Source organism: Sabethes cyaneus, chromosome 3 (assembly GCF_943734655.1).
Source record: "Sabethes cyaneus chromosome 3, idSabCyanKW18_F2, whole genome shotgun sequence".
NCBI classification, from domain to species: Eukaryota; Metazoa; Arthropoda; class Insecta; order Diptera; family Culicidae; genus Sabethes; species Sabethes cyaneus.
Window position 1 is genome coordinate 89,064,857 of NC_071355.1, and position 14,771 is coordinate 89,079,627.

The window sequence follows — 14,771 nt, forward strand, 5'->3', positions numbered from 1 at the left end:
ATGTTAGATAACCGTCGATTTTTCAGAGACCGAAAGAAACGAATTGCAGCTCGAACTCAAAAACTTCATCAAACACTACCAATCAATATCGAGGAACTTATTGAAACGCGAGTTAGGAAATTTCGGGACAACAGTTTTATATTTCTAACCTATGCTTTCCCACGGAGTAGTGAACGTTTCGGACCATATAATTTCATGTTAGATTTTTATGTTATATGTTACAGTTATAACACTCTATTTGATTAATTTTACAGAGAAGTACCGTTCAGCAAAGTCGATAAGCACGAATACTTTACAGTTAGTCGACACGGAGTAACCTATTGGAGCGATGCAGAAAATCATTTTAGTCATTTGAACGATTGGCTCGCTGATTACGAAAAGTACAAAACACTGTCCAAGCTTAATTTCTTCCGGAATTACCGACGATCAAAAGCTTTCCGCACATGGCGTCAAAACATTAAATGGGCAAAGTTTGATGCCGCTAGAAAGACCCTGTCGGCAAGCTTATTTTTTGCAATGCCTAGACTGGCAAAGTCCTTGTTATATATGCGAGAACAGTACATGCAGTTGATCAATTTTAGATTTTTCGACGTATCCATAACGGAGAACTGGCACTTGCCGTACTTCTTTGAAACACAGATGATCACGTATGAGCAAGTCCGTGATTTGCTTATTCAGTTGAATAAAAAGCTAAAGGAAGTCCTATGTAAGTATCTCGTACAACTGAGATTTTTTATTCTGTCATTAAGGTTCATAAATCAATTAGAGAACACTAAGCTACTATGGACTTGATTTTTAAACTCTCAACTCGTAAATATGTAAATTAACTTCTTTTTTTTGCAGATGATGCTTGTTGCAGCACTCTTATAGATCGCGGGTATTCTCCTCAAGATGAGGCGATAAATTGTCCCAACAAGAAGAAAATGAAGGAACTAATGAGCTTTACCGAACGCGCCAATAAGCGAAAATTGTGCGCATTACTGACCAGATTTCTGGGATATGCCGATCACATGATGATAAATTTATTACATCAAATCCTTAGTGAATCGTTTTGCAGCCTATCTGGTGTATTTAGGAGATACGACTCCACGTCATCGGACGAAAAGGCTGCTTTTATGAACATCGAATTGTTGCTGAAACGAACGGGGATTGAGGTTGATCCATCACGGGACATAGCTGTTTCGTTTCTGGACAAAATATGCACTATGGTAATAGAATCAGTGAGAGGCATTGAAAGATTCCAAAGCGACGCATATTTTATTCTATTTACTGAGTAAGTGCAATTTAATTATTACCTATTTTGAACACTTAAAAGTAAGCAGGATGACAAAGTGCAACTTATGTATTGAGTAACTCATTTTCGGTTGAGAAATACTGAAACATTTTATTTTTATTTTTATTTTTATTTTACACTAGTTGAACCGACAAACTTCGTATACAATCTCGAGTTTTGCAAGTTTCTGAGGAGTTCAATCTTAGATGATTCATTTGGCAGTTACGTAACAATGAAAGCAAGGGTAGTTTAATAAACAAATTTGCAATTTTTCCTCACAGTAAAGCAATAATAACTCCCACCATTGCTTAGCCAGACAAAATGAAGCGGATTGCGATATTCGCCGTGATTGTAACATTTAGCCGAATACCATTTCGCAAAAAACTTTATGGAAGACCCCCTTCCTAAAGAGGGGAGGGGTTCCAATTCATCATAGAAAATCTTCTTGCCTCCAAAAAACACTACATGCCAAATTTGGTTGCATTTGCTTGATTAGTTCTCGAGATATAAGGAAATTGTATTTAATTTGTATGGCAGCCCTCCCCCCTCCTAAACAGGGGAGGGATCTCGAGTCACCATAGACAAAATTCTTGTCTGCCAAAAATTCTTACATACCAAATTTGGTTCCATTTGCTTGGTTAGTTCTTGAGTTATGCAGAAATTTGTGTTATATTTGTATGGGAGCCCCTCCCCCTCTTAGGGGGAGTACCATTTTAAAATCCGTCCATCAAAATTTTTCATCATCCGGACTAAAAATCACAATAATGTTTACGAAGGTAGCGCGCATATATTCATGTAGGACGGCATGACAATTGTTATTCTGCAAAATTTCTGCAGGTCATGCAACTTTTCCCGGCTGCAGAATAACGACAATGCGTTGCGTGAGTTATTTTCATTTTATGAATGACGGAAATTGAAACGACTAGTCGACATTTTCTTCTTCGTCGCACAAAAAAACGTAGGAAATTTGGCTGGTAGGAATTTTTTAATGAAAAAAAGCATTTGAAAAGATCTCAGCTCACTTAGATTGATCGCGTATGATAGACAATAAATTAAAATATTGGGGAATAACTAATTTTGCATTGAGTGTCATAAAAATCGCTGATAGTTTTAATAATTTGTGTTGAATAGGACGAGAATAGGCAATTATGACGAAGCAGCAGCATACCAAAGAACAGAAGTGGAAGTCCAAACGATTCGGCGATCAAAACTGGTAACAGCGTCTTTTTTGGTTTTATTTTTCTGTGGGAAGGTTTTCGCATAGAAGCGAATAACAGCAATATAAGCAGAACGCTCGCTGCCAATCGCATAGCAGCTTTCACATGCTTTCGTGTGCATTCGTATCGGTTCGTGTGTTTTCGTGGAAAAAAGTGACTCGCTAGCGCCAGGTTCGCTAGTATCTGTAGAAAGTAGCATGTACGTGTTTGGATTTCTACTTCCACTTCTGTTCTGTGAACATACCCTACTAGTTCTACAAATGCCCCATACACCACTTTTTCAAATTCTACTTGGTTGAGGTGCAGTAATCAAAAGAGCAAAATCAATGCGAAAATAGCGTGCCAAGCCTGTGCCAGTGTGGTTAGCAGCTTTTTAACCGGATTATCGTCCTATATCGTTGCGACGTATCCGATTTACCACAGTATAGTGGTGTTCTGTCATACAGTGCACATAGTTCATGATTCTCCTTCTCCAGGCATACTCCAGGGTTTTAAAATAGTTATTTTTATTGGTAACACCAGTCTTCTCGCTCACAAATTTTCGATGGGGTTGAGGTCCGTACCTTGTGGGGGCCATTTGAGCGGATTGATTCGACAAAACCTGAAAGAGACTTGGTCTTCTTGGCAGCATGCTTCGAGTCACTATCCTACTGAAATACGAACGAACAGCGAAACTTCCAGATTTTCTCGCAGGATGTTGACATAGGAATCTGCCGTCATCCCGTCAATTTTCACGTGGCTTCCCATGCTACTTCCCGAGAAACACCCCCAGACTATGACATTTCCTCTTCCATGTTTCACCTTGTGGATGTGGCGCTCCAGAAGCTTCTGACCCGACCTACACGAACCCGCCGCTTTCGGTTAAATAGCTTGAGTTTCGATTCGTCCGTCCAGAGAACCACTTTGCAGTGTTTATCTAGGCCTCCAGCTAGCTCAAGTCATTTAGCTTTGTTTGTTTTGCTGATAAATGAGCACTTCCAGTTAACTGTGCTATTCAATTTCTGTGCTACGAGATGATGACGAATAGTCAGTCCGGAACAATTTGGATAGCTAAAATGTTTCTTGGATCCCGCGGACAGTTACCTTCGGGCTTTTTTGACTTCGCGCGTAACTTTGGCGTCCATCCTCGCATCCGTTTTGCGCTTCCTGTTTCTGCCACGATCCACCACTGATCCGAACGTTTTCAGTTGCAGAATAATTTTCCCAATCGCTGCTTTGTTGATACTGTACTTCCTAGCGACAGCCTGGTATGATTCACCGTTTTGCACATCACGAACTCCCAATTTTCGGATACATAAAGGAATTGCTTTCGAAATCACTGCTTACTTACTTACTTATGTGTCCATGTCCGCCGATTCGGCAGAACAAAGGGATGAAATCAGAGATCTCCACTGCCGACAGTTACCCCTCATGGCTTTTACCTGTCGCCAGGACACGCAGGGATCACTTTGACTCAATTCACATTTATTTGACAATACCGTCTCAGCCGAGCAAAATTTGAAAAAAGTTTTATATGGGACATTTGTAGAATTAGTTATTATCTACAATTTTGCTGAATAAAGTTTTGCTGTATCTTTTGTAGTTACGGCGCTACAATGCTAGTAACTCATTAGTGACTAAATGATCGTTCACTTAGTCACTAAAGAGGTACCAGCATCGTAGCACCGTAAATACAAAAGATACAGCAATACTTTATTCAGAAAAGCTGTAGATCTTAACTAGTTCTTCAATCGTCCCATATATAACTTTTTCAACTTTGGAACGGTACTGTCAAATGAGTGGGTCAGAAGGAAAGGGGTGTAAGTGACAAAAAGTAAATTTCGAGAAAATCGAATCCAAAGTTAACATCATCTAGAAAATTCGCCAGGTTATAAAATACAAAACTGATGACGCACTATGGTTGTGTTAACTTCGCTTTATTAATTTCTATCGAAATATTGGAAAAGCGTCTTCATTTTCGGGATTTATAAGACATTTTTGAAAATGTTATTTGCACTTACACCCCTTTCTTTCTAAGTTATGCACTTGTACCTTTTTCATTCCAAGCGATTATAAGGAATTACTACTTAGAGTGAAAAAGGTGCAAGTGCATATCTTGGAATCATACCGTGGACCCCCGTTCGTTTGACCGTTTTCAATCTGAACACTTTTTAATTTGAACCCCGTTGGTTTGCCCGACGTGCAAATTAAAAATGGTTCAAATGTCATTCTCAACATGGCATTATTTGCTCATGCAGGCAATGCACATAAACACGATTTGTTTGTACTGATCTAGCATGTTTAATCAGTTACACATTCCGTTTCTCAACGATTACGATAGAAATTCGATCGGAGAATGAAATATTCACTGCTTGCCACTGCCTCAAACCACCAAAACAATAACAAAGAGCAGGGCGGTCAGTTCAAACGAGTTTCAGCATTATTAGGGTGGCCAGTTGTTTAAAGTAAAAAGTAACCCCGTTAGTTTGCATGTGGAATCGTTCAAACGAACGGGGGTCCACTGTATTACCACCATCTTCATTAAAAGGAAGGTTAGCAGACAGGCAGTAATATTTTAGGATTTTCTCGCTAATATTTTTGTATAGGCAGTATCTTACGCTACTGACTATTTAGAAAGTCTTCGGGAAGCTTGTTCAAATGACTGTCAACGTGCGGCGCTAGTTTATATGCGAACTCGTTTTATTTGCTACTAGCTGACCCGACAAACTTCGTATTGCCACAAATTAACCTGTGTTGTACATAAATCATGAATCTCGGATGATCTTTGTCACTTCTCGAGTTTTGCAAGCCCCCCAGTGGGCGGCGCTTCCGACGGCGGGTCACCGGCAACACTCGCGACCGGCTCGTCCTGAATGATCTAGTGTTACTATAGATAGTTTTTGTGGTCTTGTAATTGATTAATGTTTTATGGAAGAGTCTCGAATTTCTCGAGTTGGATTAGTTTTTGAGTTTCGCAAAAATTTCTGTTTTATTTGTATGAGAGTCCATATCCCCCTACCACAGGGATGAGAGGTCTCTAACTATCATAAAATAAATTCAAGACTCAAAAATCTCCTACATGCTAAATTTGGTTCCATTTGCTTGATTAGTACTCAAATTATAAGGAAATTTGTATTTCATTTGTATGGGAGCCCACCCTCTTAAAAGGGAAAGGGGTCGTAATACACCACAGAAAAAAAATTCTGCCATCTAAAACTCTCACATGCCAAATTTGGTTCCATTTGCTTGATTAGTTCTAAAGTTATGAGCAAATTTGTATTTCGTTTGAATGGGAGCCCCCCCCCCTCCTAAAAAGGTAAGAAGTCCTAATTCATCATGGGAAAAATGGTTGCCTCCAAAAACACCCACATGCCAAATATGGTTCCATTTGCTTGATTAGTTCTCGAATTATGAGGAAATTTGTATTTCATTTGTGTAGAAGCCCCCCCTCTTGAAGTGTGGAAGGATCCTAATTCACCGTAGAAAATATTTTTGCCTCCAAGAACCTCCACATGCCGAATTTGGTTCTATTTGCTTGATTAGTTCTCGAGTTATGGGGAAATTTGTATTTCATTTGTATTGGAGCCCCCCCTCCTAATGTGGGAAGAGGTCCTAATTCATCACAGAAAAAATTCTTGCCTCCAAAAACACCTACACGCCAAATTTGGTTCCATTTGCTAGATTAGTTCTCGAGTTATGAGGAAATTTGTATTTCGTTTGTATAGGACCCCCCCTCCTAAAGTGGGGAGGGGTCCCAATTCATCATTGAAAAAAAAAATTGTCTCCAAAAACACACACATGCCAAATTTGGTTCAATTCGCTTGATTAGTTCTCGAGTTATGAGGAAATTTGTATTTCATTTGTACAGGAGCCCCTCCTCTTAAAGTGGGGAGGGGTCCTAATTCACCATAGAAAATTTTCTTGCTCTCGAAAACCTTCACATGCCAAATTTGGTTGCATTTGCTTGATTAGTTCTCGAGTTATGAGGAAATTTGTATGGAAGTCCCCCCTCTTGAAGGGGAGAGGAGTTATAATTCCTCTTATAAAGAGGGGAGGGGTCTCAATTCACCATAGAATAAATTCTTGTCACCAAAAAAAACACCCACATGCCAAATGTTGTTCTATTTGCTTGATTAGTTCTCGAGTTAGGAGGAAATTTGTATTTCATTTGTACAGGAGCCCCCCCTCTTAGAGTAGGGAGGGGTCCTAATTCACCGTAGAAAATTTTCTTGCCCTCGAAAACCTTCACATGCCAAAGTTGGTTCCATTTGCTTGATTAGTTCTCGAGTTATGAGGAAATTTGTATGGAAGCCCCCCCTCTTAAAGGGGAGAGGAGTTACAATTCCCCTTATAAAGAGGGAGGGGTCTCAATTTACCATAGAATAAATTCTTGTCACCGAAAACACCCACATGCCAAATTTGGTTCTATTTGCTTGATTAGTTCTCGAGTTATGAGGAAATTTGTATTTCATTTGTACAGGAGCCCCCCCCTCTTAAAGTGAGGAGGGGTCCTAATTCAACATAGAAAATTTTCTTGCCCTCGAAAACCTTCACATGCCAAATTTGGTTCCATTTGCTTGATTAGTTCTCGAGTTATGAGGAAATTTGTATGGAAACCCCCCCTCTTAAAGGGGAGAGGAGTTATAATTCCCCTTATAAAGAGGGGAGGGATCTCAAATTACCCTAGAATAAATTCTTGTCACCGAAAACACCCACATGCCAAATTTGGTTCTATTTGCTTGATTAGTTCTCGAGTTATGCAGAAATTTGTGTTTCATTTGTATGGGAGCCCCCCCTCTTAGTGGGGGGAGGGGTCTCTAACCATCACTAAAACCTTTCCTGGCCCCAAAAACCTCTACTTGCAAATTTTCACGCCGATTGGTTCAGTAGTTTTTGATTCTATAAGGAACACAGGACAGACAGACAGACAGACAGACAGACAGACAGACAGACAGAAATCCTTCTTTATAGGTATAGAAGATAGCCTATAGCTCATAATCCGTGCAACCTAAGATATTATTTTCTTGGGGAAAGTTGTTTGAGTAATAGCAGGTTGCAGCCTTGCAGATGCTATAGAATTGCAAAAGAGTCTAGAAATTCGTTGATTTACTCCAACATAATGCGGAGCGTTGTGATATGGTCTACACATAATCGGCTAGCACGGAATCCAGCTTGCTGCCGCTAGAGAATAGCGTCGATCTTCTCCTGGATCCGGTTGATGTTTACCTTACAGAGTACTTTGAGAGTAATACACTGAAATGAAAAATTATCTAATATGCCATTTTTTCCGAAATTCAAATCATAATATCACATGGTAGCGTAAACTCCAACCAATGTTCCCACGGAAGCCGATTCCGATTGTACAGGACGTGAAACAATTTTGGCTAATCTATACCTATAAAAAAGGATTTCTGTCTGTCTGTCTGTCCCTATGTTCCTTTTAGAATCGAAAACTACTGAACCGATCGGCGTGAAATTTGCATGTAGGGGTTTTTGGGGCTACGGAAGGTTCTGTCTGCTCTATGTTCCTTATAGAATCGGTAACAATTGAACCGATCGGAGTGAAAATTTGCATGTAGGGGTTTTTGGTGCCAGGCAAGGTTCTTATGATAGTTAGAGATCCCTCCCCCCACTAAGAGGGGGGCTCCCATACAAATCTATGCCTATAAATAGATTTCTGACTGTCTGCCCGAATGTTCAAACAAAATTTGACATGATGGTATTTTTGGAGACAAGATTTTTCTCTATGGTGAATTGAAACCTCTCCCTACTTTACGAGGGGGGGCTCCCATACAAATGAAATACAAATTTCCTCATAACTAGAGAATTAATTAATCAAATGCAACCATATTTGGCATGTGGGTGTTTTTGGAGGCATGAATTTTTTCTATGATGAATTAGAACCTCTCGCCCTTTTTAGGAGGGGGGCTCCCATACAAATGAAATACAAATTTCCTCATAACTCTAAAAGTAATCAAGCAAATGGAACCAAATTTGGCATGTGGGGGGTTTTGGAGGCAGGAATTTTTTTTAATGGTGGTTTGTGACCCCTCACCCCTGTGGTAGGGGGATAAGGTTTATCATACAAATATAACAGAAATTTTTGTGTAACTCAAAAACTAATGGGACTCGAGAAATTTTAGACTGTTTCATAAAACATTAATCAATAACAAGACCACCAAAAACTATCAATAGTAACATTAGATAATTCAGCGCGAGACGGCCACAGGCCGCGAGTGTTGCCAGCGACCTGCCGTCGGAAGCGCCGGCCACTGCGGGGAGGCAGCCCCCCGTAGAGATCACCTCTATCTAGGTTTATTTATTTTCCTAGATCTACTGACTTCTATTACTTTCCTTCAGTTGGGTCACCCCTGCGAAATGGTAGGGTAATGTCGTTATCGTCGGGCCACTGTTATGGTCGGGCCACCACGATTTTTTCAGTTTTAGTAACTCGTGATACGTATATACAAGCAATGTAAAATTTCTTACTGTGACAGCTAACTTTTCACAATATTGTGAGTTTCAATCGTGTATTCAAAACAAGCGTACTGAATTCACTGATTGAATCAATACAAAAAAAAGTTTTGCAGGTGCAGTTAACTTTTCTTCAAGAAATGATTCATGAAATGCAATTATCGGGATAAATATTGAAAATTTATTAAGTGTGTTGTGCTCTATTCGAAGGATATTGAAAAATCCCGTCCAGTTAGGACGTAAGGGGGTAAGGGGGTAAATGCCACAAAAGCGCTTATTGTAAAGGTCGGGCCCCTTGTGTAGTCATGGTTGGGCCACCATAATTTTAAGCACAGAAGCACAATTTTCGCTAGAGAACGTCAGTCGCGGGAAATGTGATGAAATAAAGCAAAATTAGTATAATAAAAACCTAGATTGTTGTTGATTTTTCATTGCAGTAGTACACTTCGGGAAACGCGATTGTAGTAATATTGATTTTACAAGATCACCAAAAATTTCGCAAAGATGTTATTAAAAATAGGATATTTATACTTATAAGGGCCGTTGATCACGAAATTCATTCTTCTAATGTCTCTACATAGAATTTCAATACGTATTTCTTAGATTAAGAGCGGTGGCCCAACCTGTACAACGTGGCCCAAGTATGACAACATTTTTTGTCTTCACGTAAATGTCTATAACTACATTATTTTTTAAGCAATCAGTTCAAGATTTTCCAGAAATATAGCTTATTCTTAGATCTTTCCAACGATATATATAGATTTGAAAAATTCTTTTTGAAACGGAAGTTATGGGCGAATGTAAAAAGGCGGCCCAACCACGACGACATTCCCCTACTTTCTACGAAGAGATTTTCCGTGAAATGGTACATCCCGCGTAAGGTTTTTCGCGAAATGGTATTTTGCGAAACTCTATATTCCGCGTTATAGTCAACCGAGAATTGGTGTTCCGCAAAATGGTAGTTGCGAAATGGTTTGAAATGATGGCGAATATTTAAATGCTATCCGCTTTATTTAATCAGGCTAAGCAATGCGGAGAGTTGTTTTCTACTTTATTGTGAGCAAAATTTGTATATTAAAACACCCATGAACTCCCCAGAAAGTTGCAAAACTCGAGACAAAGGTCATCCGAGATTCACGATTTATGTACACACAGTTTAATATGTTGCAATACGAAGTTTGTCGGGTCAGCTAGTATCCAAAATAAATGAGAAATCGGCTAATATCCATAATGATTTCAAACCGCATACGCAGCAACCGATGCGTTCTTATTTCGCATTTTTCCATCACACATTAAAACTGATCATGTGGTGTGATGGTTTCAGACGTAAGGTTAGCAATCGCAAGGTTTTTGGATCGAATCTTGTTATTTTTTCACATTTTATTTTTCGCAACGACATTATTTTTGACTGTTTCCTTCAAATATTACTTTCATTAAGAAATGAATACTTAGATAAATATAGTGTTATAGAGAATTTTCTGATATTTTTTCGATATTATTGGGAAATAATTATTATTGTTTTCATAATTATAACAGTTAATAATATTGGCATCCAGTGAAGAGAAACAAAAGAAAGAAAAATTAAATAAATAAATATCAAAATATAAATGTTACGATTCATCATCTGATTCATCTTCGTGTGTTGGAAGCTCATACCAGTACAAGTTTTTGTCGGGAGGCAAGAGTGGAACAATTTTCTGAATGATGCCTGTCTTACGTGTCAGCTCAATTCCCTTCGGCAAAATGCGGTAATGCATAGTAGCCAATATATCGAAATTAACTGACTGCACCTTCATCAATTGATCCCTGGTGAAAATATTGCAAGACTTTGTCGGCCCGGTAAAATCTTTGGCATGTGTAAAACTATACGATCCTCTTTCAAAGATGATAAGCTTCACCTCGTTTAGTTTCGGTCGAGGTCTACCCTTGGTTGCTAGTTTACATACCATATTGCAAGTAAAAAAATCGGAAGCCTGCATCCTCACTGCGACGGATTTTTTTTTGTGCTGTGTTAACACAGTTGTAGAAGTTTTCAAACGTATCAACGTCTCCTTTAGCTTCCAATTTCATTCGCAGCTCAACAGCATGGTGGAATGAATCAGCGGACATAAACGTATGCCCGGGCTCAAAGTACTTAAATTCGATGACGTTCGTCTCGAGCATGGTCGAATTAATAAGCAGGATCAAATATACGAACAAATTCCAATTCTTATTTTGACTGCTGCAGTTATCGAGCCAAAGCACAATCTGTTTCGCAATTCGCTGAGTTTGTAGGTATTTGAGAAAGCAGCTCATGATATCAGATGCTTTTCGTCCAGAAATGGATTCGTCCAAACGAAACCATAAACTGTTCCACCCTTCGCTCCTCCGACTGAAGCAAACGTTTGATGCAGAACGTTTAGTCGTTTCGTAAATATGACGGTTTTGATGGAATCCATTCTTGGAATTTGAACCACCTGTAATGATGCAATATAATCTATGAATTTAGTATGATAAAAATGAATGTGAATATAGTTAACCTTCTGCAGGTCAACGGACCTGACGACTGCTTTTTGGTTGTTTTTGTCCTTTTGATATTCCTCGTGACATAAGCGAGCCCGTAGTTTATGATCATGCCAAAGTTGGCAAGCTTCACAAGGTTCCATTTCTGGCAAGATTTCTGATACGTTCGATTGAGTTTCATGGTTAGCTTCAGCAGCATGCTGACGGTGCATCTCATACATTTCACATTCCTCCAGTCCAAGTTTTGTAAATTTTATATTTAGGCTACGCGGTATGCTGAAGACAATAAACAATAATAAGAATATACTTGCAAACATTAAAGGGAAGACACATACCCACAGTAAAATTGATACGAACACTTTTTGTCGTCATCGGTCTGTTTTGCAATATATGCTTCAAACAAGCATCTGGCTGATAGATCCGATGGCAAGTATTTAACATTCGGGGCGTGAACTCGTCGATAATGCGATATCGCAAGTTTGTAGGCCAGAATGTCTTTTGTTATAGCGCTCTTAAGATCTTTGCTCTTCAATTGTTGTCGTAGACCCCTGTTATCAGTTGCACAATCGCTTTGGGTTTCTGTCTTAAATACGCGAGTAATAACATTACTGAAACAAAACAAATCAGTTTTTATTCAGGTATTAAATCATGAAAAACAATACCTGCTAGATTTTTCATACCTAATGGTGTTGAGAAAAAGTGGCCGCAAACACTCTTCGAGATAGACATGACATCTTCCAGATAGTATTTATATGTAAACAATTTTCTGATCTTCTCCGTGTTCACTCGCCTGCGCTTTACCCCAATTCTTAACACGTGCTTCCTGATAAATACCTTTTGTTGATATGTAGTTTTCTTCCAATAATCTCTGTTAATGCTTTGTCTAGTTTCTCTACTTATTTTTGATTTACAATCTAGACGACAGGATTAGCAGCTTCCATTAATGACGGCATGGAGTAACTGCTTCTTCCCTCTGGCTTCAAGCGCTTGAAGCACACGCTTCGTTGGCAACTTCTCCGGGGTGCACGGATTACTTGTTTCGTCATCCACTTCGTCTTCACTTGTGCTTCCGTACTGTTTTAGGTAGTTCAAAGCCATTTTGTAGACTCACTAACACGAGATAATTCACAACGTATGGACGTTAGCCAAATTTGCTCCCGAATTGTAAACTCTACTTGTGTTTATAAATGAAAAACTGGCTACTGCGTTAAAAACGTCCGGCGGAGGGAATTTGGCCACATCTATCGCTGTTTGAACTCAACGGTGTGGCTTCGGCGTGTATGAGGGGTAATATGCACATTAAACAGGTTGCCATTACCGCGTGAAACATCTTTTACAGACAAAAGTAATAAAATTGCATTTTTCTCAAGTTCATGTCGGTGGCATATTAGCCAATTTTTGGTTTATGGGCAGTACAGAGCAACGTGATGCCATGCCAGTTACCGCATTCAGTTAAGTCTCCTTTTTGAGGGACTTCAACCAATTTGTCCTACATCCAGTTCACCGGAAAAGTTGCGGTTTCCCATATATTGCTGAAAAGCTGATACATCATCTTGGCTGACAAGATAGGTCAGCTTTGGGCATCTCGGTTGAAATATAGTCTATCCCTGGCGCTCTATTGGATTTTACACTCTTGACGGCTCAATTTCAACCAGTGATGGCGCCTCCGAGTAGACGCGAGTGATTCGACGAACTGTTGGCGTCTTACGCTGCTGGTAAGAGTAATGTTCATTCTATCGCATAAGCTATTCTAAACAGTCAGTCTGTAGCTGACCAGCTCTCTTCTTTAGCGGCAACTTTGTATTTATCCTGGCACCACTAAGGCGACGAGAAATATCGTACAACAAATGGATATCATCATTGGTGGCGGCGGTTTCTCTTCGTTCGGCTTGAGAGTTAGTCCAGGCTCTCTTGTCCCGCTTACAAACTCGTTTAATACTCCTCTCCAGTTCGGCTTATTGTTGATGTCGGCTTTCGCCTCACTCCACTCGTCGATGTTCCCCCGAGATCCACTCCCTCCGCCCGCTGCACGTTTTGCCAAAGGTTTTGCCACTGGTCGTGCTGGTGGCGTTCTCGATACCGGTCCATTACCGGTTCCGATACCGGTCAACGGTTCCACGGCAATTCCGAGGCTCGGGATTCAAGTTTCGACAAAGGTCCTTTTCACCTCAGGGTCGTCGTACCATACTTACTCCTCCCATCGTTGGACATGTGCGTGCGCTGCGCATACGTATCTCAATGTGAGTCGACATCACTGCGTTCTCCTTTTTTTCAACTGAATCATATGCGATCACGTGTGCGAATGCCATCCGGTGAACCGTTTGATTCAAAACATGTCAAAATATCAAAACAAACAATCGAGAAGTCTTTCAATGGAAACTTATCAAAAACATATCGATTTTTAATATGGAAACTTTTCTGTTATTGTTTTTTTTTCAATGCAAATTGATTGGTTTTGTTGAAGAACACAAAGTAAAATATTATTGCTCTAAGTAAATGGGAAAGAAATAATATTTTGTTCATTATATTTTATTAGACCAATTATCATGGGCCGCCAGGAAGATCGCTTATGTGCAGCCGCTCCTAGCTTTGATTTTATCATAGACAGTGACATTGCATTAATCGAGAATATGTAAGTAGTATGTAATACACAAATTCAATTCAAAATAAAAACTATCACTTTTATTTTAGAGAATCCGTCAATCTGTACATTAACGCAGCATACGATGCAGTAGATCAGTACATATTGCAGTTTGACAAAATTCGTGAAAATTACCAGCAGGCATTATTGATGGATCGAAATTTAATTAGAAATGAAACCGACTTGGCCAAACTGACAGTTTTTTGTGAACGTTACAATGCGGAAATGGCAGATCTGGAGAACATACAAGAGTCTCATAAATTGGGTTTACTACAAATCAAACAAGCTACTTTTCGGGAGGAGATCATTCCCGTCTGCCAAGAGCTGTTGACTGTACTCGATGAAACATTGCCAAAGTAAATAGCATTTCTTTATCATGTTTGACTGAAATTGTTCACGAAATTTTTGTTTCAGGCTGGCAATGGAGAAAATTAATTTCGTCGAACAAAAGGGCGAGGAAATTTCAACAAAACTGTTAATTATTCCTGAAGAAACGAACCATTACATTTATTATTTCAATTTTCTCGAAATATGCCACGAGCACGTGGAAAATTTGGAGAAAGAGCTAAACTATGCATATGAAGCTTTGAAAATAATGAAAATTTACAATGTTCCATTTAGTGATGAAGATAAGGATAAATATTTAGGTAAAACTTACCGAGTTTCTTCCAAGCATGTACAATTT

At 39.3% G+C, this 14,771-nt stretch overlaps 1 protein-coding gene across 1 annotated transcript in view; it reads left to right on the plus strand.

Moving 5' to 3' along the window:
* Window positions 1-14,771, plus strand: part of LOC128739855 (dynein axonemal heavy chain 6) — a 27,903-nt gene continuing 13,132 nt past the window's right edge. Inside the window, 6 exon segments of the mRNA XM_053835356.1 lie at window positions 1-197; window positions 255-706; window positions 844-1,273; window positions 13,982-14,077; window positions 14,137-14,442; window positions 14,501-14,733. Coding sequence (XP_053691331.1) covers window positions 1-197; window positions 255-706; window positions 844-1,273; window positions 13,982-14,077; window positions 14,137-14,442; window positions 14,501-14,733 — 1,714 coding nt within the window.